The following is a 25,356-nucleotide window of genomic DNA, read 5'->3' as shown; positions in this document are numbered from 1 at the left end:
AAGAGTAGTGTGACTGTTATTAAGGGGAGGAGATTTTACAGAAGCACAGAGATGGCTGCAGAACTATAAGAATGTTTTCTGAAATGTATGGTCTGTAGAAATACAACTGAAATATAACTTGAAGATAAATAAAAACTATAGGTGTTTGGTTTTGCAGCTGTATAAAGCTGTCATTTGAGATAATGTAGGCTATAGGATGAGGAAGCCTTTTGTTGGCAAATAAAGTTTACAATAAATCTGCATCTCTGCACAAGGAGATTGGTACAAAATTGTATTTCACTGATTTAAGGGTATGTTTGTCAGAATGCTTTTAAGAAGACTTTTGACTTTCCAAAACATAGGAAAAGGATTGCTTTTATTATGTTAACATTGAAATGTTGTCTTTATGCAAGGCATTCCCTTTGATTTTTTTTTTCTGTTTACTTTATTTGTATAAATACAGTGGCTTACTGTGTGAACATTTTTAAGAAAGCAGTCTTGCTGTCTGAATTGTAAGCCCATTTCGGAAACTGTTCTGTCTTGAAACCTTTTTTGTCCTTATACCTGGTAGTGGTAAGACAGAGTTTCAATTTGGGATATTTTTCTGCAAATACTTGAGAGGTGGAGCAAGAGTATTGTTACTTCACGCTTGCCAAGTCACTGGTGTTTCCCTTAGTCTACCTTTTTGCTTGAGAATTTCTTGGCTGTCATCTTAATATTTTTTTTTACCATTTTACTTAAACCAAGAAAGTATTAGATGGAAAAGTTGAGTGGGAGAAGGGGATTGGTGAATAGAGTCCCGAAGTGCTTGGCTGTGGCTACAGCTGCTTTGAGTTGGGGCAGTGTTGAAGCCATGTGAGGGGCAGGATGCAAGGCTGAAAGCTTTCCAGCTGGCTGCTTTCTCAGTTGATTATTTATTTCTACACTTTTTTTGGTCCTCCCATCAAATCCTAATATATACTGCAGTAGAGGTGAAGTACTAAAAATAGTTGCTCTGAACATCATAGCAAACCAATATGGTTTTAAAGGGTCATGGTTCTGTTATTAATATTAATTATGCAGGATTTTAAATCAGAATTTTCTAAAATAAACCCCAACTGTTTCTTTGGGTTGTGTGTGTGATAGTACTTTTACACATAGAGCTGGATTTTAGGATTTTCAAGCCTCAAAATGATTTTTTATCTCCAAAATTTTTATTCTCATAAAAATATTCCTGTCACTGTTTTTGGTCTTTTTCTTTTATTAAAATAGACTTTGTTCTTTCTCACTGTAGAAAATTTCTGTTTCTCTATTATTTCTAGAAATTCTTAACTTGCTGTAGTAGGAAAATCCCCAAGATTTAATAAAAAATACTCGGATTTTATATTTCAGCATTTTTTGCACTAGACAAAAAATTGCTGATTTTTTTTTTTAATTTGTCTGTAACGCTTGAACTACGACAGCAACTCCAAAACCTATACTTGGCTGTCAATTTGTGTACCTGCTGATGCATGTTAAAAGAATCAGTGTGTTAATAGATTACCTTGCTGGTAAACTGAGCTGTGCTGTGGGCTTTTTTATACTAAGATACTGTGTATGTTTTGTTCTGGGCTTGAAAATATTCCAGCTTCTCTGGCCCTGTTGTAATTTAATCAGACTTATTTATTGTGTTGGACTTTCATCAGATGGGCTGTATAGCTTTAACTACTAGCTTGTCATCAGGATTGCAAATCTGCAGCTTGTTCAGAAATAAAACCAAGTTAATTTGATGCATAACTTTTTTTTTACGGAAATCTCCATGTCACAGGGGTGTCAGAGAACAACATGATACAAAACATTTTATGAGCTCGTGGTTCAAATTTTCACAATTTTGCATTTAAGCTGGTTTCTGTTTAAGTTGGTGTAATATTGTCACTCTATTACTGTTGTTCCTGGTAAGTGATAACAGGTATTAAGATCTTTGAAACATTCAAAAGAAAAGGGAGAATCAGGAAACTATAAAATAGTTCCTTATTTTTCCTCCAGCTGAGGCAACTGGCTTCATTTGCTGCCGTAAATTCTGCAATATTATCATACAGAAGTGTCATGATTGCAGTGCCCATGTAAGTGCAGTATGTGCAAAGCATTTGTAGGCCAAGTTGAAAAGCAAGTTGTTCAGCATTTTTGAATTTTATGCGGTACCTAAGTAGAAAAAGTGAGTCCTCTTTGTTCTTTGACTGCTAGGATAAAGTCCGTACGGAGAGCTATCGTGACTTCATCTATCAAAACCCACATATCTTCAAGGACAAGGTGGGTACAACTGCTCAGAAGAGCCAGTAATTTCTGTGGTTTATTTTGTCTCAAATGGTAGAAAACCTGAAGGTTAGCTACTCTGTAGTTCTGGGAATGGAGATTCCAGTGCCAGGATTTGATCTGATGCGCTCTGGCTTTATTAGGTGGTGGAGAGCTGTTGAGCTGCTGGAGGGTGCAGCATGCTGATAAGAGCAGTGGTGATCTCTATTGTCATTGTGCTGTGTGCCGTGGCGAGGAGCTCATTAATTATCTTGGCGGGGTGAAGTTGAGGCTCTCTTGTTGAGGATATTAGGTGGAATCTCTCTGAGGGCTCTTTACCAGGATTAAGTGAATTTCTGTGTATGCCCGATACAGTAAAAACATCCTGGAAGCCCTGTGTAATTAGGGCTGGGAAAGAATTCATGTGAAACTGATTTTTTTGAATTAGCGCTGTTTCGTGTCTCCAGACTGGGTGGTTATTATTAAAGGGCTTGGAACTGTGAGCTAGTACTTCATTTGCAGTGAGGAGGGATTTCAGTGATAGGATCTTAGAGTGGTTATGACCCCTGTATACAGTAATAATCCTCTTGTCTTTTGTATTTCTGCTGGCTGTTTCTAATGAGTTTGTTGTGTTTTGAGCTTATAGAACCATAGGATGGTTTGGGTTGGAAGGGGCCTGCTGGATCATGCAGTGCTAATCCTTCTGTCCTAGGTGGGGACATGTTCCACTAGACCAGGTTGCTCAGAACCCCATCCAACCTGGCCTTGAATGTTTTTTTTTCAGGGATGAGGCATTCACACCTTCTCTGTGTGACCTGTGCTGAGGCATCACCACTCTCACAGGGAAGAATTTTTTCCTAGTATCCTATCTACGCCTAGTCTCTTTCATTTAAATCCATTCCCCCTTGTTCTGTCACTCTAGGCCCTTGTAGAGAGTTTCTCTTAATCTTTCTTTTAGGCTCTTCTCAGGTACTGGAAGGCAGCAATTAGGTCACCCCAAAGCCTTCTCTTTTCCAGGCTGAAAAATCCCAATCCTCTGAGCCTCTCTTTGTAGGAGAGGTGAAAGAGATACAGTTCTGTCCTGACAGAAGGTATTTCAGTGTTTGATAGTGCCTATTCCTCGTAGGTCTTACCTTAGTTTTCAATTGGCAACTGTAGCAGAAAAAAAAAAAGTAAATAATTTTCTTCCCTTTTTTGCCTCAATTCATTTCACAAGCCTGTTTCTACTAGACATTTCTAAACTCTTTGATTATAGTGAGAGAACAAGCAAAAGTGTCGTAGAATTATGCCACCAGGTTACTGCATAGGTGGGCAGCTCATCCAACAAAGCAGAAAGATCAATAAAGGAAAGAAAACTTTCCCGAGAGAAATTTAGTTTCACAGATGCCCCTAAAATTGATATCTGCAGGTTTTTGCAGGTTAAGACTGATCTGAAGTTACACAAAATGTGAGGCCTTGCGGAACAGTAATTTTTCATGATTGATAGTGTGGCTCCTGTGGTGTATGGACACACTGGGAACATTGAAAACAAAACATGGAGTAAGTGTTGGAGTCAATGTTGCCTCAGCCCCAGGAGTAGGTACCCATGCTCAGGAGTAGGTACCCATGCTCAGCTTAGGCAGTATGTGTGCTTACTCTGTTGTAAAAGCATTCAGTTTCTCTGAAGAAAAGCTCAAGTATTCCAACATATACAAACTGATTTCTGAACGTGGATTTTGCAGCAGTTTATTGATCAAGGTTACCTCAAATTCGTGGTGTATCCAAACCCATCATGGTGTGTTGAGGTTGAGCTGAAAGACAGAATCTCGATTGCTTTGAGTTCCTAGTATCCCCCACCCATGTGATCAGTGTCCTGCTTAACTTGTGTGTCTGGCCAAATTATGTAGCTTTCTCTTGGTACATTGCTATGGAGAATAAATGTAGTTTTCTGCAGAAAACTGGCTTTGAAGTGACATCTGTTACAGACTTCTGCTGAAGGAGCTGTGTAGGATACTTTGTTTAACTTAATGTATTGTATAATGCTCGCAGGACTGTACTAATGAGTGAAAATTCCAAAGGCTGTTTTCACTTTCATTTTAATAACAATTCAAAAAATTGAGGAAAAAGTCTGATACTGCATTTCCTAGAACTCTCTTATCTGGAAAATACATACTAATGCTTTTTGGTTTTTTTTTTCTGAATGGACAATTGTGAAGTAGTTTGGGAGGAGCTTGTTCAAGGAGCTGAATTTTTATACTCACTTTTGATGCAAGTCTCCATCCTAACCTTTAGGATACTAAAGAGGTGTGATTGCATGCTGATAGATGATAACAGAGTATCTAGGTTTGTTTATTATGCATATTTTATTCAGAACCAGACAATTTGCTTGTTCTGTCTCAGCTTTCTAAATCAATTATTAAAACTTGAATAAATCCTGCTTGCTGCCTTTGTTTTCAACCTGTCAAATGTATTTGAGATGAGCATGGGACAATTCAGATTACCTGGCAGGAATAATGAAGGTGGCTGTACTCAGTAAAAGGAAGTGCAATCCCTTTTAAAGTGAGCGTATTTTTGAGTGGAAAAATAATTTAGTAAAGCACTGTCTCCATGCTTAGTTTTCGTTGTAAGACTGAAGTCTGAGGCAAGCATCAGTGCCATTTTCAGGGGATAAAATAAGCTTTTAAACTACTGTCCTACTGGGAGTTCATTGATAAAATGAATTTAGTTGGCCAAAGTCCCTGGCCTCCTGTTTTTCAGAGTTTAAAGTAGGATATCACTGAAAATAGGGTATGAGTTTTGCTGAGACTGCAGAGGAGCATGTGAAGCTGCAGTGTGTTGTGGTGTAGTGAAATCACCCGTCCTGCTGCTCCAGGTCTTTGGTGAGAGGCCATATGTGATCACTGCAAGAACGTGTGGGCTGTAGACCCTTGTCCTTAGGCTAATTGATGATCACTCTGCTTGTCTTTCCCTTCCTCACACATATTCCAGCTAGTATGTTTTCCCTCCCGTGCCTCTTTTCCATCCCATTCCCTGCCTAAGGCTAGATGAGTTCCATCTGGGTTTTAAGTGACCAGGGCAGCTGTCCAACGTGGTGTCTGTTTTGATTTTTTTCCAATTTGTGGTGATTGCTCTCTTTCATGCAACTGTACATCAAGATGATTCTTTCACAGTGGTTTATTTTTGGCTGTGACTTCCAGCTGTCATGGCTCAGTGATTTTGTTAACTACCATAGGTGAGATGTTAGGTGATGTTGGAGGGTGTGTGATTTCAGCAGCTGCAAGAATATTGATTTTTATTTTCTATTCCTGTCTCCAGCAGATTCACAGTTTAGGGATTTCTGTAGCCATAACATGCTTCTCACTTAAATTCCTATTTGTAGAGTTGACTCCTTTTTGAAACATAGCAACAAAAGAGTTGCAGGTGGAACAAGTAACTCTATCCACAACTTCCCTTCCCTCTGCACAAGCTGCTGTAAAAAGTCATAATACTGATGGTTTTTAGTCTGTTTCCAGGTTTTAAGTGGCTCTGTGGAGACAGGTGGTAGTCAGTGCTTCAGTCACTGCTTTCCAGACCACCACAGTAGCAGCTCCCTTACGCTGTACTGCTAAGGATGAACAGCTGGTTTTGTTTGTGCTGGCTTCAGGATCATTGTTCTGTATCCATCCTCAGAAAGTGTGGAATTGTATAAAAGGAAGGCAGGCAGACCTGAGGTGCAGAGCATTCCAGTATTTGCTTTTCTGCTCTTTGTCAGGTGAAATGCAAGGTTTTCTTGTGCCAAAGTGAGAGTGATCAGTATCTGATAAGCTGGAAAGTGTATCAGCAGCAGGATGCATTATTGCCTTGTTTTTTTGTATTTTTAAAAATATTTTGTAAAATGGGATTATAGTTCTCAAATATGGGATTGATCAGTGAGGGATTTGATACCTTTGGAAAAATGTTTATTGTAGTGAAAACTGTGAGGGTAGGTTTTACAGCACTCTGTGCTGTGAGGAGAAGAGACAGTGAAATCAGTTTTCCTTTCTAATAAATTCTTGCTATGACTGGTAATTCTGACTCAGTGTTCTTAAGTGTGTTTTAAGTTGTACTCTCATTTTAGGTCTTATGTATGGGAAAGTAAGTTCTTTCTTTACAGTTCTGATTTCTGTTCATGCTTAAGTGCTGTACAGGAGATGAGTGGCTCTACGTAGTGTTTAGAAAACTTATTTTGATTTTCAGACTTCAAACATTTTTGGGTTTAGTGCTGTGAGTTTTTTAACACCATTAGTAAGGCTTAGCTGTATCAGATATGAGTCTAACAAGAAGATCACTGATGATCTGGCCAATGCAATATAATACACCCTCAGAATCTCCAGAGATGCCTTTCAGCCCCAGTAATTAATTCTGTGAAAACATCAAGCCTGGAACTCAGCTTAAAAATCTACTGTAACACATTCATTAGGATTTTAGCTGTTGAGAATTTCCAGCAGTTACAAGAAATACATTGTTATGATTGCAAAGCTTGAAAAATGCTACTTGGTAAAATATCTGTGAAGCTTAAAAGTGCTGGCAGCTCAACTCCACTTAGTCATAAATTCGGTACTCTTTTCCTTGTTGCTTCACATTTTTTAACTTTTCAGTCTTCCTGTAGTAGCTGATATGTGATATACAAAACCCCATGCATTTCCATAGATCTTATGTCATACTTTTTCCAGCTCTAGTGATGAAATTCACTCTTTCATGAAAACTTGAGGGATTCCATCTTAACTGGATTTTTTTTTCTCTCTATTTTGATTATAAATAGTGCTAAACAGAAAATATTTCCAGGTGTTAAAACTGTGTCAGTGACCATTTTAAAATTTAGTCATCTTGAGCCATGGCTGTTTTGAGGCAGTGTGACCATGTCTGGCAGAGGATTCCTAAATAAAGTTTCTGACTAGACTTTTAATTAAAAACTGCAGCTAGAATATGTTTTCTCAGTTCAGTTATTAGTGATTCAGTGATTAAAATTGCTCAGGCTAACATTTCCTTTTTTTTTCCTCTTCATGTAACATTTTAGATGTTTCCCACATAATTGCTTGCTGTTGTTTCCCATGGGACTGGGTTAATCTGTAGCTGGAATTGGTGGGTTTTGTTGTCTGCCTGGAAAAGGTGGTAGAGTGGGAGTTAGAACCGCAGTTTGACTTGGATGTCTCTGCATGTAACAGTAAGACTTAATGCTTTCTGTTGGAATATGCCATCTCACTGATGTAGAAAGAAGTGTAGAAAAATCATAGCAAGGAAAATAAGATTGTTTTGCTTTTATTTATTCCTTTCAGGTGGTTTTGGATGTTGGCTGTGGGACTGGAATTCTCTCCATGTTTGCTGCCAAAGCGGGTGCCAAGAAGGTGATTGGAGTTGACCAATCTGAAATCATCTATCAGGCCATGGACATCATTAGGTAGGAGAAGTTGTGGTTGTTAGTTTTCTGTTTCTTTATAGGAATTTAGAATAATTTCTATAATTCGTCTGTGTTACAGAAAATAAAAGGCCTACCCTGTCAACTGCTCTCCCCTAATCCAGCAGTGCTGAGGGTGCATCTTGTCCAGTTAGGTCTCTAAAGGTGTTCATTAGTATCAGAACTAGCACTGAGCCTTGAGGGACCCCTCTGGTACCTGGCTGCCAGTTGGGATTTGTACTCCTCCTCTCAACTCTTGAACCTTATGGTCTAGACCCATCTCCTCGTTCATTTCTCCACGTGCCACTAATTTGCCTATGGAGGATATTTAGGGAGGCCTAGCATATGTAAAAATCAAGCAATGACATCTGAAGACTTACAAAGGATTTCCTAGGATGAGGTAGGAGCAGTGTAAATGTCCATGTACACTGTTGATAGCTGAAGCCTGTATGTTTTTTCATTTAGGATGATTTTGGAAGAGCAACTGTGAGAATAAAATCCAGGTAGATACTGAAGAATTTGGGAATGACAGGTTTTTTTTGTGCAAGCTCAAGTGGCACAGAAGTAATGTTGTCTATGGGGAATTTGTTAGGTACCACTCACACATTGGTGGTGCAGCACTGCACACTTGGATGCTGTTAAAATTACTCAGAATATCTGCTTGGGAAAAGCACCATGTTAAACCTTAAGTGCATGTTTGATTAAAATACTTTTCTGGTACAAGAACTCATTCCTTAAAGAGAATCTTTCCTCTGAGTGACATCTTCAGAATGGTTGCAGATGTGAAATAGTGTTTTATATCTAATGTACTAGATTACAAATTTAGGCCTGCTTTAACTTTCTACAAGTGCACAAAGTCTTTTGAGTGTTATTTATACTTAGGGGAGAGTAGAAGTAATAGTCAATATGTATTATTCTTTGGGGTGGAGAAGGGCAGGCCTCTAAGAAAAGCAAAGAATCAAAGCTCTTAAACTCTTAAGAGTGATGAATTGCCACTTGAAGTACGCAGCAAGTAATCAGTAAGGCTGCACATTTACAGGTACTTTCTCCTATAAAAGGTGCAATTCACATTAAAGTCTGCAGTTCACATCAAAACAATTTATATTTGTCTGTTTAAAGCTACTTTTCCTAAAGGAATAAAGCTGACAAAGTTGCAGTGGAGTAACAAATATTTATTTCAACACTAAACTCTGTATCTTAAAAAATGAGTGTTGGGGCACACTTCCACCTGTGATTCAAGTGTGTGCTCAACGGTTTTGTCCTTCCCAGAATTCAGGGTAATTTCTAGCATGCTAATTACTGGAAACAGTGCAGCCCATGTATGTAAGTGAACCAGAATACATAGCCTGAGTAGCCTTAGATATAAACTTACTTTAAGCTAAATGATTGCCTTTTCTTTTTCTTGCTGTGAGTAGTCCCTGCAAAATTTCTAGCACAGTGAATTACTTGATTTTTGTCTCTCATCACTGTTAAGCTAGAATAGAAAGTTGAAGTAGACTTACTAAATAACATCTCGGTTTTTCCTACAATGTGTAAACTACATTGATTGGTTTGGGTTTTTTTAAACATTATAATTGGAAACAAGTATGTAGTGAATTAATTCTTTTCCTCTCTGTTGTTTTAAATCATGTCCTTGGATGTGGTCATCTAGAAAGTTATCTTTAGATCTCTTTTTGTTCTTCTTAAATTATTGTTGCGGGTGGTAACTCTTTAACATCCTCACTTTGAACTTCTGATTTTACTTCTGTTTAGACCATTGAATATGATATTAGTAATGAACTGCTATTCTCTAACAGAAAACTGTCTCGTATGGAGGATTTAATGTCTTTGCAACAACCCAAGTGTTCCAGGAGCCCTTTGGCCTTTTCTTTTCCCTCCCTTCATACTGATCGTTCTTCCATTGTCTCTTAGATTGAATTTTTAATGTCATTACTGGTCTACATTGAAAGCCAGACAGAATGTAAGAGTAAGATACCAGGAGAAGGAGGGAAGGGGCAGAGATAAGAACTGCCGTGGGAAGATAAATTTCTGTGGTGAGAATACTTTTCTGCCCTCTGTAAGAGCAGCTATGGTAATAAAGATAAGTGCAAGAAAGACTAATGTGCTTTGCCAAGAAGAAAAGCAGTACATTTCAAGCATTTACACATTTAGTAATTTCACTGTCAAGCAGTTCTTGTTTCAAAACCTGTAGTCCTGCCCCAGTCCCTCCCTCCTTACGCAGGATGGTTGTACCATGACGTGCATGTGAGCTAATCCCTGATCTGTGCAGGTACTGAACATTGCAGGTGCTTTTGCCCAAATCACAGTGGGGAGCGTGCCTTTACTGTGCAATAACTGTAGTACTGATTTAGAGGGAAGCTCTGTTCTCAGTGACTTTGCAGCTGGTTTGATTAAATAAAAATACGAGTCATGCAAAACAGCTTTGTAAGGAAGTTAATTTCCATTGCTGTCCTGTTGTGGTGAGTAGGCTCTGATTGCTGTGGAGGTCAGAAGAGGAGAAATGGAAACAAGCAACTTCTAAATAAAGAGGACCTGCAGTTTTAAATTGTCGTCTTCTCTGTTTTCCTGGTTTCTGAAGCTTGCCTATTTGCATGCATGGCACGTTGGAGGCATACAGATGTACTGCCTGCCATCTTCTTCTGGCACTAAATCTGCTGCAATTTTTAGCTACTTGGGAATGTTCCCTCTGAAATAAAACTGAGGAATAGTACATTTTAGTGCTTCTTGATTAGTTAAACCAAAAAATTTGTGAGGGGAAGAATGTGAAATATAGATGTCAGTATAGCTCTCTTGACAGCATAAATTTGAAATATAAACTAATTTGTTTATGTTTTGACTTGCAGATTAAATAAACTTGAAAAGATTATTACATTAGTCAAAGGAAGAATTGAGGAAGTTGATCTGCCTTTGGAAAAAGTGGATGTAATTATATCTGAGTGGATGGTAAGGTACACGGCTATTCTTTTCAAGTTATTTTCAGGAAAAATATGTGTTTTATTTCGTTTGAAAAGTTGGATTTTTTTAACCAAAGCATCTATCATGATTCCAGCAGTGTCTTTGACAGTGTCAGAGATGGGATGGCAGTCCTGATTATGTGGTACTTGGGCACAATTCCTGGTCCCTCTTGTTCAAGCTCTTTCAAGTCAGGCTTTTCTAAGTACAGTTGAGCTGCTCTGGGTGCAGCAAGTTTCTGTTACAAAGTTGGTTTGGAAATCTGTAAAGCACTAAGTCATACTGTTGCGGCTGTTCAGGTGAAAGTAATGGAGAAATACTGTATTCGTCGTCCAGCCAGCTCATTCTGATAGGTAAAATACCTTCAGTCTGCAAATTCAGCTAAGGACTCTCCTGACAATGCAGGAAAGGTGATAAGGAGGGGAGGTGCTGCCTCTGGAAATCTGCAAATACTGGGAGAGCTTGAGGACAACGTTGCTTTTCATTGCCGGGTTTCAGCATGACAGTAAAAACACTGATTCAAAAGTACAAAAGAAGAGTGATGGACAGCAGTGTATAAATGAGCCATCTCCTGGAATCCATTTGATTTCAGCTGTTGGCCTGTTACCTTTTTTTTGTATGGTGGCGGGTAACTGTTACATACCTGCCATTACTCCTAATAAAGAAGTCTGTATTACAAAACCCAGTGCCATCCTGAGTTGCGTAGTGACATAGGAATGCCTGTTCCCTATAAAAATGTGGTAGGAAACATCTCTTTGAATCTTATTTTTTTTTTTGGGGGATTTGTGCTATTCAGTATCTTCATATCACAGGCCTTCAAAAAGCACTTCAAAGCGCAGGTTTTCTTCGTGTTACTTCCAGCTGCTGGGACTTAATTCCTTTCTGACTGATTTTTAGGAATGAAAGCTTATATTCAATATTACTTGTTTCTTTGTGGGGTTTGTTTCTTTTTTTAAAGAAACAAACTTTCTTCTTTCTGTGTCTGTTCTGTTATATACAATGGCCTCTGTTGGGGAGGTCACGCACTTGTATGTGAATCCATATGTATCTACCTGTTTTTCAGGGAACGATGAAAATAAATTGGTTTGTCTTTTTGTTTTTGTATATATTTGTTTAATATTACATGTGTCAGTGAACTAGAAATTAGAAATCTGCGGGTTTTCCTCCACTGCTGTGATGTACGTTATTTGAAGCATGAGCTTAATTTAGTGTTGAGGTCACTGGTTTCAAGGATAGTTTAAGCCATTGGCTTAAACCAGTGATTTAAAAATAGCACATTATGGTTGGTGATTTCTGACAGTATGGTGGCTTCACTAGAAATGTAATTATAGTTTTTCAGAGAAACATCTGATCAGCTGCCTAATATGTGCACCAAGAATAATGTTCGCAAAATCACATTTCTCCTTCTGGAGCCCAAGATTTGGTTTTAAAGGGAACCTGGACAGGTGAGCTAAAATCATGTTGTGAATCAGTGCCTCTAGGATGAAGTAAAGGATTTCAAGATTCAGCTCTTGTAAGAAATGAAGTGTTGAATGTTTTTCAACACAAAATGATATTTTTCTTTTATGTGCTAATTTTCCTTTTTTCATGTCACAATTACATAGCCATGTGCACTTCAGTTAATTAAGTATTCTAAATATTTAGGAGTGTTAGGATTTTTATAGGTTACAGCGTGACAGAGATAAAGAGGACAATGCGGTGGAAGTAAGATTGATAGCTGGATAGTGTACACAATGTTCCAGCACTGTCCAGAAAGGAACATTATGTTGTCTAACACAGATGAAGATTCTTCTTTGTCTGGTTTTCTTGTGTGAATTTGCTTTCCTTCCCTACATGATACAGTGTGAAATTAGTTCTTAATATGTGAGCATGAGAGTGAAAAAGAATTCAGTATATCCCAGATTTTGCCTCTTTATGTAGAGAATCTGTATGGACTAGGAGGAAGATTCTCATGCTTTTCTTTGTAACAAAAATATGAAAAGTTGCTGTTTCTGTTTAGAAAACAAATTGCTTTTAGATTAGTGAATATCAAACCTTTGGTGGAGCCATAGCTTTGTTTTGCTTGATACAGAATGCTGCTTAAGACCAGTACACAATAAGCTTTTTTTTTTTTTTTTTTTTTTTTTTTTTTTTTTTTTTTTTTTGTAGAGCTGTGTCTGGAACATCAGAAAATTAAAAACAAGTATGAGGCAAGAGAGAGGAAAAATACTGCATTCTCCCAGGATTGTTTTTAGATTAGGCTTTCTGAAAAAGCTGTCACATCGTGCAGTGTCTCGTAAAAGGTTCAGCATTGCATTACTTGCATTACTAGATTCTCAGTGTGATGGTTTCTAATGATCATTTACTTAATTGCAGAAGTGACCTATCACTGCCACAAGCTGCTTGCTCTTCTTCCCTCTCTTTCATTTATAAATTTGTTCCCTTAAATTATGGAAAAATGGGAGAAGCATCTTAATTACACAGTGGGCAGCTGTGTGTGAATGCATGTGTGTCTTTGTAGAAATTTGTATTTCAAATGCATACTTACCATCTTCCAAAATAATACTTTCCCAGTTTAAATTCCTCTGGGTATGTTTTTTTTCATGTTCCAGGTTTAGAAGCTGAATGAAGAGCAGCTGTTCAGTGGTTTTATTTAAGCCTGTGAAAAAAATTAGCAGTGAACATGTTTGTAACATTCTAAATTCAGTTTGTGACATCTGAAGTCTGTGTCTTTGACAGTGTCAACATCAGACCAGGGCATTTCTGTGATTTCTGTTCAATTCAACCCGGTGTGTAAAACAAAGAGGAAGGCAGTGGGAGATGTGAAGAGCTGTGAGGTATTGTCTTGGTGTCCAAAAGGCAGATTGCTGAAGATTGAGGGCTCCTTGAATTTCAGAGGCCCAGATAAAGCTGTTCAGGCTTTCACTCCAGAGCCAGCTGGACACTGTTTTTAGCAAAACTTCAGTGAAGTCTGCAACCTGACAGAAGGGATTTCTTGTGTGCTGTGAGCCAGGAGCACAAGGGAGAGCAGATGGGCTGAAGGGCCACTTCACCCAGTGAACCACATTGCCTTAAGAAAGAGTACAAGAATGGCCAGGTAGTAGTCTGTGCCAATAACCAAATTCTCTAAGAAGAAGATCTGTCAGTTCTTGGAGAAAGGTTTTTTGGAAGTAAGAAGGGGAGGATTTTATATAAAATATCACTGCTGGCCTTGTTTTTGTGGAGGTTTCCATGTCCAGGACTGTTTGATGGTTTGTATCAGGGCTGCAAGCTTCTGATGCATCATCCTGCGTGCCTGCCTAGAGGTCTGATGTGTGAAACCTTTAAAAACCTTAATTTGTGTAACTAAAGATTTGTATGCTAGTACCAGGCTCTCATATTTTGTTACTTCTCTGCTTGTATCATAAGTCACCTACAGATAAATCCCTTGCTTCTTATTCAGGGTGTAGACTTCCATGTATTCCTGGGCAGGAAAATAGGACATACAAAAGTGACTGAATTATTGCTCCCATATTTAGGTAGAGTAATTGTAAACTTCTTAGGTTGCTTATTGAAAAGATGAGTGCAGAAGGAAACAAAATGTATGCAATGCTTTTCTGGAATGTTCTTGCACAGCTGCATCTGTGTGCGGATTTTTCTTGCCATCAGTATTGTTTTGGCTTCCTTTCTCTAGCTAAAACTATAAAGCTAAAGGTTGGTAGTTTTATTCACTTGAGAATATCTGCATTTCTTGTTTGTAAAGGGGCTCTACTATGAGAGACAATTGCCTGAGATGGTTGTCTCAAATACAATGTTAATGTACAGCGTAGACTCATAAATTGGGTTTTTTTTAAATGCAGTGCTTTATGGTACTAAATATGCTGCAGAGTTATACAAAATAAAACTGGGGGAGAGGTGGACTGTCAGATTAAAATACACTTAGGATACAACCCAGTACTTGTCTTTTAATTGTGTCTTTGGTCAGATAGCTAATATTTTCTTTTCTCCTTTTTCTTCTCTTTCTTTGCGTTTCTTTCTCTTTTTTTAAAAAATAATTTTGAAAATACATGAGGATGGGCTGTGAACAGAGGCATTCAAGATCTAGTGAAAAGAAAAGGAAGTGAGCATGTCTGAAACACTGGAAACCATCTTGTCTCTCCTTCCTCCTTTCCCCTATTTCTGTGAGAGAGATGCAGTTATTTCCTTGCATGATTTTTTTTTTTTGGTCAACACTAGTAATGGGGATCACATTTCTGCTCTTCACATCTTCCTGTTTGGTGCTCTTACTTTTATTGGTTTAAGGAAACAACAGGGTGTGCAGAATGACAAAATCAAGCTGCGACACTGAAATTTGTGAGCTTGCTCTGTCAGTAATGAATTGCTTCCTCTTTTTTTTTTTTAAATTAAAATGTACATGAGAGATCAGCATGAAGGCAAACTTAGCATGTGGGAGATGGTGCTGCAGCCGAGCATGCTGAAGTGTTTATGTATAGCTGCTTGTCATTTAAGCCTGCTGCAGGTTTGGAGGGAATTTTGTCAAATAAAAAATATTTTTTCATGACGTAGAGTGGGCCACATCAGTTTTGTGCATTTGTTAATGCCAGATTAAATTTTCTGTTAGCGATCAGAATCTGTTGTCCAATCCGTGTTGCATACCTTCTGTAACTTGCTTTACTGTGTAGGCTAGTGGAAATCTTGCAATTGAAAACTTCAGTTTAAGACAATAATGCACTTTTTTTATACCACCGGGGATTAAAAAAGATAAAGTCGACTCTCTGGGCCCATGATTTGATAGCTGTTTTTCATCTCAATAAATGTTCAGTATCGGGCCTTACTGAATCTGGAGAACCAGACTAGGTTCAGTAATGTTATAGAAAATAATAAAATGCATCTTTGATAGCAAGTGGAGGGGAAGCACAATGCTTATTCAAGTAGTTAAACAATGCTTCCAAATTCTATCTTTACACAGGTTTTTTCAGCTGCACCAACAATTCTGCTAATTCTTGCTGTTGTAAACATGCTAATCCACTTTTTGATGCTTTTAAAGAATTTAAACTCTTTTTCTCTACAAAGATTATCATGTAAATACTGAAACACTAAAACTAAAAGAACTTGAATACTTATATTTTGATCAGTTGGTAAAATATTTTTGTGTAGCTTTGAATGAAAATGAATATGACAATGCTGTAGTATATTTGAATATTAGGGAAAAATTAACAATATTGAGGCATCAAAGATCCGTGAGCCTTTTATAATTCTGTTAGGAGCACAGAATACAGATACAAAGGATGTATAAAAAATGTAGCAATATTCACATTCCTAATGGATTTAAGGGGCTCATTAGGTGTCTCCGTGGGCAGACATGAAGCAGGGCAGAGCAGTGTGCTTGAACAGAGTTACTCACAGTGCTGTGTATTTCTATTCTTGTCCAGATCTGTTTATATGGGGCTTTGTTGTTAGCTGGTGAACATTTCGTTTCAGCTTTGCAAATACCAAAAATAAGGAGTTCATGTTCCTTCTGAGAAGGAAATGGCCAGCTTTTTAGTAGAAAATGTGTCGTGGGACAACATAAAATTTAAGGTGTTCTGTGCATTCAGGTTGTCTTTAACAGAGAATGTCACTTTTTATGCCACTATCAAGATTGTACTAATAATATGCAGCTCACAGATTTGTATGATAGAGATCCCTTTGCAGTGATTGATTTTGAGGATGTCACTATGTGCTTAAGAAAATATAAATCCTTGACCATTTTTGGGGGCGAAACAGCATCCCAGGGAAAAATGTCAGGTGTAATTCTCTTTCCAGAAGGCTTCCCTACAGGTGGGGCAGTAGGCTGTGAAATTGCATTCTAACTTACACTACAGGTGATCACAGCACACTCAGCAAACTGTTTTGGAGTAAGTAGTAGATTACTTGATTGAGTACCATTGATGGTTTATGTAACTTACAGGAATGCTATAAAGAATGGGGGGGGACAGAAAACTGGGAGTGGGGGGTGAACCAGCAGTTTCCAGAAAAGGTCAGGGAAAGAATGGTGAGAATTTCTCTGTATTTCTCCTGAGAGAGTGATTTTCAGCTGTGTTCCTTGCATAGGTTGGCAGGCATACTTAGTGGGCAGAAAAAAGTGACCGAAGACCTAATCCATAAAGATGTCATTTTGTGAATTGCTGACTCTTGCTAGTGACCAGTCTTCAATATGTACTAGAGGTTACCTTTAAAATACTGTGAAAACAACTAATTTTCAGTTAAAGGTGTCTAAAAATACTTTTTGTGAGCTTAACATATTCCATTTTTAAGCCATAACCGTATAAAAAAGAAAGTTGTGGTTCATGCTGGGCTTTTGGCTTGCTGTTGACATCAAATTATTCCTGCCTGATCAACTGGAGCTCCAGGCCTTTTCAGCTGTTCAGCAGAACTTACTAACAACCCCACTTCTCACAAAGCAGTAGTCTTCCTTCTGGGACTTATTCTAAGGATGTACATAAGTTGGGCAGTAAAGTAGAAGTACAGGCAAGATTGGGAAGAAAAGTTTTCAGTGAAGCACTATTACCAGAAGAAATAGGTTGAGAAAATGACATGGCCATTAATTTCACACTGTGTTCCCTTTGAATACAAATATGTCATGCTTCAAGGTTCTGGGGTTTTCAGTTTCATTTTTTGTGGTTTTTTTGTTTTGTTTTTTTTTTTTTTTTTTTTTTTGTTCTGAAGGCTGCAGAAAATGGCACTTATAAGCAATTCTGATGTTTAAGCATTTTTTTAACATCATTGAGTCCACCCCAGCGCTTCAAAGTCTAGCATTAAACCATGTCCCCAGGTGTCGCATTCATTTGACTTTTAGATCCCTCCAGGGCTGCCATGGGCAAGCCTGGTCCAGTGCTTGATAAACATTTCAGTGAAGAAATTTTTCCTAACATTCAATCTGAAACTTCTGTGTTGCAGCTTCCTAGCTTTTCTTTGGTAAATTACTGCTGTCTGGGCTTGTAGGACTGCAGGTCCAAAGTCTGGACTTCATTTGTCCATTTTGTTCTCACCAGCTAAATCAAGCCATGTGGCTAAGCTGTGTTTTAAGTAAAATGAGGTTGCTAAATGAAAATTCAAAACCTTTGTTGGTGTTTGTCTTAATTGATTTGGTGTTGTGACCATGTAGATGAAATATGTGACAGTATTGAGTAACAATGATGCTCAAACATGGAGGACAGGAACAGTATAAAATCAGTATATCAATGAGAAAAAAAGGAGCTGTATATCTCATAAATGTGCAGTTTGTATAGAAGTAGTCGAGAAAGGGGATGTTCTCTATAAAATGATAATTTTGGTTGATAATTCTATTTGAGTTTTTTAGTATCTCAAATATTCAAATAAGGAATGTTTCCCTGTTTCAGCAAATGACTCACTGAAGTTTACAATAAATTATTCTAAACACCAGTAGCAGTATCCTATGCCATAAAATTCATTCCAACACAAAAAAGCCCTGTGCAAATCTAGTTGTTACCATTTTTATCCTGGAAATTTTGCAAGTCTGGGTGCTGCTGGATGTAGAACACCCAGAGAACCAATGTTTGGTGCATGGTTTATTTCCACCTCTGTAGTGAGCACTGCTGAGGGTGATACAGGGATACAGGGCACCATGAGGTTGCAAATATGAAGAAGCGAAGATACATTCCATTTGACCTTTCTCTGACAATAGCTTCAGTGTTACTTGCAGATCTGAAAGGGAAGGGCTTTTTTTTTTTTCATTTTATTTTTCTTGGAAACTCACATTTACTACTAAAAACCCAATACATGCAGCTTTTCACTTACTTTGAGTTGAATTCAATGTCTTTTGTTGTTGTAGGAATCTTGTTGGGTAATTGTTGGTGTGGATGGTGTATATATTTTCTCTGTGTGCTACATACTTGCAGTTTGGGAAATTAAAATGATACTTTATATAACAAGTTTTGAAGTGACAGTGCTGTTGTTGTAAAACTATCTGGGTGTATGGGCTTATAATGTTCTTAAACTGTGTTGACAAAGCCTCTCTGTAGAATGACTAAGTATAAGAAACATAATGATTTCTAAATTCTTTCCCTTTTCTGTAAACAGGGTTATTTCCTTCTGTTTGAGTCAATGCTGGATTCTGTCATCTATGCAAAGGACAAGTACCTGGCAGAGGGAGGCTCAGGTTGGTGCTCAGCTCTTTTAATAAATTTAGCTCTGGGGGAAAGCTAAATGAACTCAGAGACTTAGAATAAGCTATGCATGGATGAGAAAGTTTCCAGTCTCAGTGAAAAATGTTTCCATTAGTAGGAGCTTCAAGTCATTAATTTACTGTATGGGCAATAGGAGAACATTAGATGGGGTACCAAGGTCTCAAGTTTATGGTGTTCTTAAGAATAGAGGGGGCTTTTTATTCTTAAGTACAGATTAAATTTTTCCTCCCTATTTCTTCCCACACATGTGGGCATTTGTTTTCCCCTCCTGAAATCCAAGTTTCTGCATAACTATGAACAGAGGAAAATAAGTTTTATCCTGTAAGATGTGATGCTGTTTGAGTAAGCTGCTGTGGATTAGAGGAAAAGTGGATAGAGTGTTTTCCTGAGGGAGGGAAGTTGTGTAGGGAGGACATAGTTTCAAACATATGAAATGAAGAATGGAATTACACCGTTCAATTCAGCATATTTATTCTAGTGATACTATGCTCTTTGTTTTTATGGCTTGAGTGTAGGGTTGTGACAAAACAGAAGTGTTTGCTTTGGAGTTCTTTTACCCATTTAAGTAGCTTAGATAGTGTTATCTTAAGCAGTGTTTAAAGGCCTGTAAATGTTTATTCCCCATGTGATGCAATTTTGTGCATGAGTTCTGCATGTGATTAATTCCTTTGTCAGGATCGTATTTCATATTGGCCTTTTCAGGTGTAGTCATCAGTCTGGGGTTTTTTTCCGCTTTTGTGCTAACCATGCACACAGTTTCACTACGCTGACCTAATGATTGGATTAATGACTGTCACAGTGCTTGCTGCAGTGCTTCCCTCTGGTTGCAGTGAGTTTTTGTATACTACTGACTGCTGCAGGAAAAATGGGGGTTGTGCAGTTGTTCACAAAGCTGAATATACAAGCAAGTGATGTCTTAGAATATTTAGTAGCCACTTCAGCAATGTGACAGATTAAGAGCTTTTTTGTTTTCAGTAATGTAGAATAGTCCAGCCACATCATAGGTGTGTACTCTGTGTAGATATGTGCTGATAATTTTACACTGCAATACAATTAAATCCAGGGACATTCCCTAAAATCATAAGGAAACATTTTATATTTAGCTACTACTTCCAAAGCCTTCTGAAAAGGGCCAGAAATTTTTGACCTCTGTTTAAACTGTATTGTTGGTCCGTTTGCTCTTGGTTTGTAACTCCCAGAGATTCGTTTGAGAGAGATGGGTCCTCCAAACTCCTTTGAGATGTCCTGGTTCTGCAGTACACTCATCCTTTGGGGTCTGACAATGGTCTTGGCCCCTTCTTTCATTCATGACAAAGCACACAGTGTTGTACAGACACCGATGGGATTTTCAGTTCTGTCAACAGTTTCATTAAGGTGCTTGCAGTTGCTGTTCATCTGTCAGCTTGTCCAGCAGGTGAAAGGCTATGCCCTGAGTCCATGAGAAGGCTGCTCAGCAGCACAGACTCTTCTGCAGCGAAGCTGAATTGCACATCCAAATCCAGATGAGCCAGAACTAAGAGTTCACTCTTGAGGTGAAGCCTTACCAGAGAAACTCCTGAATCTGCCTAATTTTGTCTAAAGCCATTTGGTACTATTGAGCCCAAGATGATTATTACAGAGAATGTTTGAAAGCTGAAAAAAGCAATAGCAGCAGCTGCAATTTGACCAGATCTTTCGGTGACTGAGCTGGGAATAGAATCCAAATTTCCAGATATGTGTTCAGTCAGTCATATCGTCATTACTTCAGTTCAGCCTATTGGCATGCTGGGATAGATTGTGCCAAACTGTCTAGGGTAATGTGTATAGTATAGAATAGCTTTGTTTGGGAACATGACATTTTTACTGCCCAGGGCCCATCTCTTTGTTCTTTGGAGCTGTTGCTCAAGTATAGATTTTTTTTCACACACTTGAATCCAGTTTGCATTGTTGAGGGGTGACAAAGGTAAGGAAGGTATAATTCAAAACATAATACATCCAAAACATAATGCTCCTTCACATCAAAATGATGATGGTATTCACCTGGAGTTATTGCTATGTATCTGGAGGATTGCTGTCTTCCCCTTCAGCATCCAGAAGTTTGTGAGGCATTGGTGAGGGCTGAAGGATTTCCCATCCTGTTCTCCCCACCACGTGAGCTGTTCTGGTGACGGATGGCTCGTGGGCATCGAGTCGAGAAGGACACAGATGGTCAAAGCGATGAATCTGGGAGAGCTCGGAGGAGTGTGTGCTCTTGTCCAATCAGCATTTTGCTCACTTCACCTGTGAGAAGGAATAATTACTGAATTATAAGCTAATGGGAAAAAAAATGACAAGTCTGTCAGGATTGCACAGGAAAGTATTACAGAAGGAACAGAGGATTTCCAGGGAAATCAAGGGCAATGGGGAAATGGCAAATGCAGTTTTATGCTGGTGCTTTTAATTATGTACAAAACTCCACAGTGTTTAGATGATTCAGATACCATTGCTTACATTTTAAGTCAAATCTCAGTACAGTGTATAGGACATGGGTGGGTCTGTAAATTAATGAATCTCTGTAGTCTTCTGCCTGAGCCCTGTTGGTGGAACACAGATTTCTTTTTGTGAAGTCTGAATAGACATTGTCTGCTTTTGCTGCTATTAATAGTGAAAATGCAGATTAAATTGGAGCATTTGTGGTTACATTTTCCCTTGTTCTTAAGCATATTGTGTAATCGATCATGAGTTCCAGTGCTGATTTAAGGATTTGCTGTAAGAACAAAGATTTAATAAAAACTAATTATGATCCACTTCAAATATGTTACGCTTGATAGAGGTGATTAAATTTCTCTTTGTTTTACAGAATGTCCCAGAAATTTGGGCTAGTCAGAGGAAGGAAGTTTATAAAATAGTTAATCACGAATTGTTGTGGGTTTAATTTTTATTTCCAGTGGAACTACAATGCTCCTGTGTGTTCTGTAACTGAGGACTGCCAGTCTTTTCATCTCTCTTCTCACCATGCCATTGCATCCTATGAAACCCATTCCCCTAAAAAATAATCCCCCAAAGGCTCTTATCCCTTGCTTTTTGTTGTTTGTATTGCACTGTCTTAATTTTTGGACCATCGGTGGTTGCTGTTGAAGGTGTGAATGCTGTGAGGCAAAGCCAAGTGTTGTACATACACACTGGTAAACAGCAGTGGGAAAGCTTGCAGAAACGGTCCTCACTCAGTGGTGGCTCCAGAAACTACCTGCAGATACTCCCACCGCCACAGATGGTGATGTTTTGTGCTTGTGTGACAGCTGTCAGCTTTGCTGGAACCAACTGACAGGACAGTTTTGGACAGGACAGTTTAACTGTCTTCCTGTTAGGATTCTTATCAAACTGTCTTTGTACTGCTGAGTGAGTTGGAGGCTGTTCCTGGAGACACCTTCTGCTCTGATTTCCTCAGCTGCAAAGTGGGAATGATGATAGTTTACCAGTTGGATTCCAATTTCAGCTTGCTGATACATATTTATTCTGCTTTAAATAGTCAGCAAGTGAGACAAATGCAGTGTACTTACTTTAGTGTCTTCATAGAACAATAAAAAACTTCTTTAGAGAAGGTTATTCTTTACAATCACTATTTATAAGATAATTTCTTGTGGCCTAAAACTGTGCTCACTGTATGAAAGGTCTAATTTCAATTTGCTGCCTCTGTCTTCAGTATTTTGCAAGATAGAAAATACTGCTTTTTTGACCTACCATGCTATACCAATGATATATTCATTTTGATAAACTGTAATTTCAAGCAGAGCTGAAGACAAAATTAATTTTACAGTTCACCAGATTCTGGGAAAGAAGAGAGACACTTGGCTTCAGTTGTATTAACACTGCCCCTTTCGTGTATTAATATAAAATTAAATTAGGGTGTTTTAGTTGACATTTTTTTTCTGAAATCAGGTCAAGAATTCAATGTATATGACTTTAAAAGCTTTAAAACTCTGAAGAACAAAACATGGGAATTTCTTTGTAAAAAGAAACCTAGCTAAATAGAAATTGAATTTCTTTTACTATTTGTTAGGGTTATAGACAGCCATGTACATAGCAGCTGTTTTTTGTGGGTTTTCCAGTCAGGTGAGATTGCCAAGAGATTGGCTGACTTTGTTGGCAGCTGTTAAAAAGGCAAATGTCAGTCTTCCATTACTATTTGTAAAAGCTGTAAATAGTTACTTGTTCTGAAGATGTTCTTGGGAGAAGGAAAAGCACAGATGTGAAAATAGTGTAAAATGATAGCTTTATCTTGAAAGTGGGAGGGAGGGAATCCATGAGGTTCTCTTCTCTGTCTGTTGGGCCACTTCCAACTCTTCAGATGCAGACAGAAAAGTGATTATTTCCAGTAACCAGAAATAATTTTTTAGGTTGTAAGCTAAGAATCAGCCAGAGCTGATAGCAAACAGGAATAAAACTCTTGAGTAAGAATATATGCCTTTTTCTGAAAATAAGGTCTTTTCACAGAGGTTTCCTGTTACTACAAAGCCCTTGCTTGAATTTCTGTTTGGGTGTCATGTCTACTGTTATGGAATATATTTTAGGTTAGCCTCTGTACAGAAGCCAAAATAGGCTGTTGCAAATTATTTTCTTCAGACATCAAGTTTCCAGTCATTTCCTGGTAGTGGGATTCAACTACAAAGATATTTTGTTATGAATAGGAAATACCAGACTAGTGTGTGAAAATTGAATTTTTGTGTGTAGTCTCTTCTGTAGACAAATGGGACTCTAGAAAGTAAAGTAGCAGAAAAAGTGTCTTGTCCAAGAGCTAACAAAATTTCTTTTTATATTTTTTTTAAGATGTTATCACTTTTAGACAAAGGAGTAAAAAATCCTCTGTGTGTGTAAAATAAAATTTCACTACTCTGTTTCTGTTGTTACAGTTTATCCTGACTTGTGCGCCATCAGTCTGGTAGCTGTTGGGGATATGAATAAACATGGCGACAAGCTGCTTTTCTGGGAAGATGTCTACGGCTTTGACATGTCTTGTATGAAGAAAGCTGTAATTCCGGAAGCTGTTGTGGAGGTGCTGGATCCAAACACACTGATATCTACAGCCAGTGTCATTAAGGTACCATATTAATTAATGCTTAGGAGGCAGATGAGAATTTTCCTTGGTTTATGGAGGAGGAGCTAAAATTCACATGGCACACACAAACTTTGGCATCTTCAAAATGATAAAAGGTTCTTGCTGCTAAGACTGGAAGGTTTGTATTAATTGCTTTTCTTACCAACTTTTGAGCTTTTAGTAAGGTAATTTCCCCATATTTAGACTGTTCTGTTCTATGATTTCTTCTATCCAAAGCCAAATTTACTTTGGCAGTGCTCTACTGGTAACAGTGCATGCATATCCCTTTCTAATCCATGCTGTCATGAGCAGTCACTGTCCAGCTCAGAGGTAGGGGCTTATCACATTTTGTCATTGTGCAGCATGTAGCATAACTGTTGTGCTGAATGGCTTTATACTCATTTGTTCTCATTTTGCCGTCATGGTTTTTAAAATAACTTAAAATCAGTGCATGTGCTTGTTTGCTGGAGTTACAGTACAAAGTAGTAAAATTAATGAGTTGAGGAACAGTGGCATTATAGATAAATTGTTTTAATCAATATTTATCCCACAGAACAAATGGATTATATTTTGTAGGGAAAGTTTAAAATGTTCCCATTCATCATTATGATTATTACAGAAGGTACCTTGGTGTGTTTGCTCACGTCAGGTGCTGCTTGTTCTATATAGTTCATAATGTAACTTTTCAAGAAGCAGAACATTCCCTAAAGAAAGACAAGGCAGCATGAAAATTCATAGAAGGCTTTGGGTTAAAGATCATCCAGCTCTCTGCTGTGGGCAGGGACACCTTCCACTACCCCAGGTTGCTCAGACCTCCCTCTAATCCAGCCTTGAACAATTCCAGGGATGGGGCAGCCACAGCTCCCCTGGACAGCCTATGCCAGGGTTTCACCACCCTACAGTAAAGAATTTCTTCCTAATACTAAATCTAAACCTGCTGTCTTTTAGTTTGGATCTATTCCCCCTTGCTGCTCCATGCTCTTTGAAAAAATCTCTCTCCATCTTTCTTGCAGGCTCAGTTCAGTTGCTGGAAGGCCACAGTTAGGTCACCTCAAAGCCGCCTCTTTTCCAAGCTGACCAATCCCAATTCTCTTAGCCCTTCCTGACAGGAGAGGTGCTGCATTAACTTGGTGGCCTCCTCTGGACTCACTCCCAAGAGCTCCATGTCCCTCTTGTGCTGAGGACCCCAGAGCTGGATGCAGAAATCCTGCACAGAGGAGGGAAGAATAACCCCATGTACCCACAGAGGCTGGGGACCTCCTGGCTGGAAAGCAGCTTTGCAGAGAGGAATCTGGGGGTTCTGGTTGACACCAAGCTGACCATGAACCAGTAAAACACACCCTTGGGGCAGAGGCAGCCAGCAGCCTCCTAGGCTGCATTAGGAAGAAGATTTATCACCAGCAGCTTAAGAGAGATACATCTTCTCTTGCACCCCACGGAGTTGGCTGTACCCCAGGGAGATGAATTCTGGAGTGCCCTGTCCAATCTCAGGTTCCCCACCCAGGGCAGGAGTGAGATGACTGTCCTGAAGTGAGTCCAGTGAAAGACTGCAAAGGGGATTCTCCAAAGGTCTTTTTCAACCT

General features: G+C 38.5%; 1 protein-coding gene across 2 annotated transcripts in view; it reads left to right on the top strand.

The window, feature by feature from the left end:
• The window catches only part of PRMT3 (protein arginine methyltransferase 3), a 57,000-nt gene that overhangs the window by 7,675 nt on the left and 23,969 nt on the right, over window positions 1-25,356 (top strand). For both annotated transcript variants that reach the window (XM_038138135.1, XM_038138134.1), the window contains exons 7-11: window positions 2,182-2,247; window positions 7,503-7,624; window positions 10,465-10,564; window positions 18,614-18,692; window positions 23,589-23,776. In XM_038138135.1, the coding sequence (XP_037994063.1) occupies window positions 2,182-2,247; window positions 7,503-7,624; window positions 10,465-10,564; window positions 18,614-18,692; window positions 23,589-23,776 (555 nt within the window). The remainder of the gene's footprint in view (window positions 1-2,181; window positions 2,248-7,502; window positions 7,625-10,464; window positions 10,565-18,613; window positions 18,693-23,588; window positions 23,777-25,356) is intronic.

The sequence above is a fragment of the Motacilla alba genome, chromosome 5, assembly GCF_015832195.1.
Source record: "Motacilla alba alba isolate MOTALB_02 chromosome 5, Motacilla_alba_V1.0_pri, whole genome shotgun sequence".
Classification (NCBI taxonomy): Eukaryota; Metazoa; Chordata; class Aves; order Passeriformes; family Motacillidae; genus Motacilla; species Motacilla alba.
The sequence above is the reverse complement of the archived record's forward strand: the minus strand, read 5'-3'. Positions and strand labels throughout refer to the sequence as shown.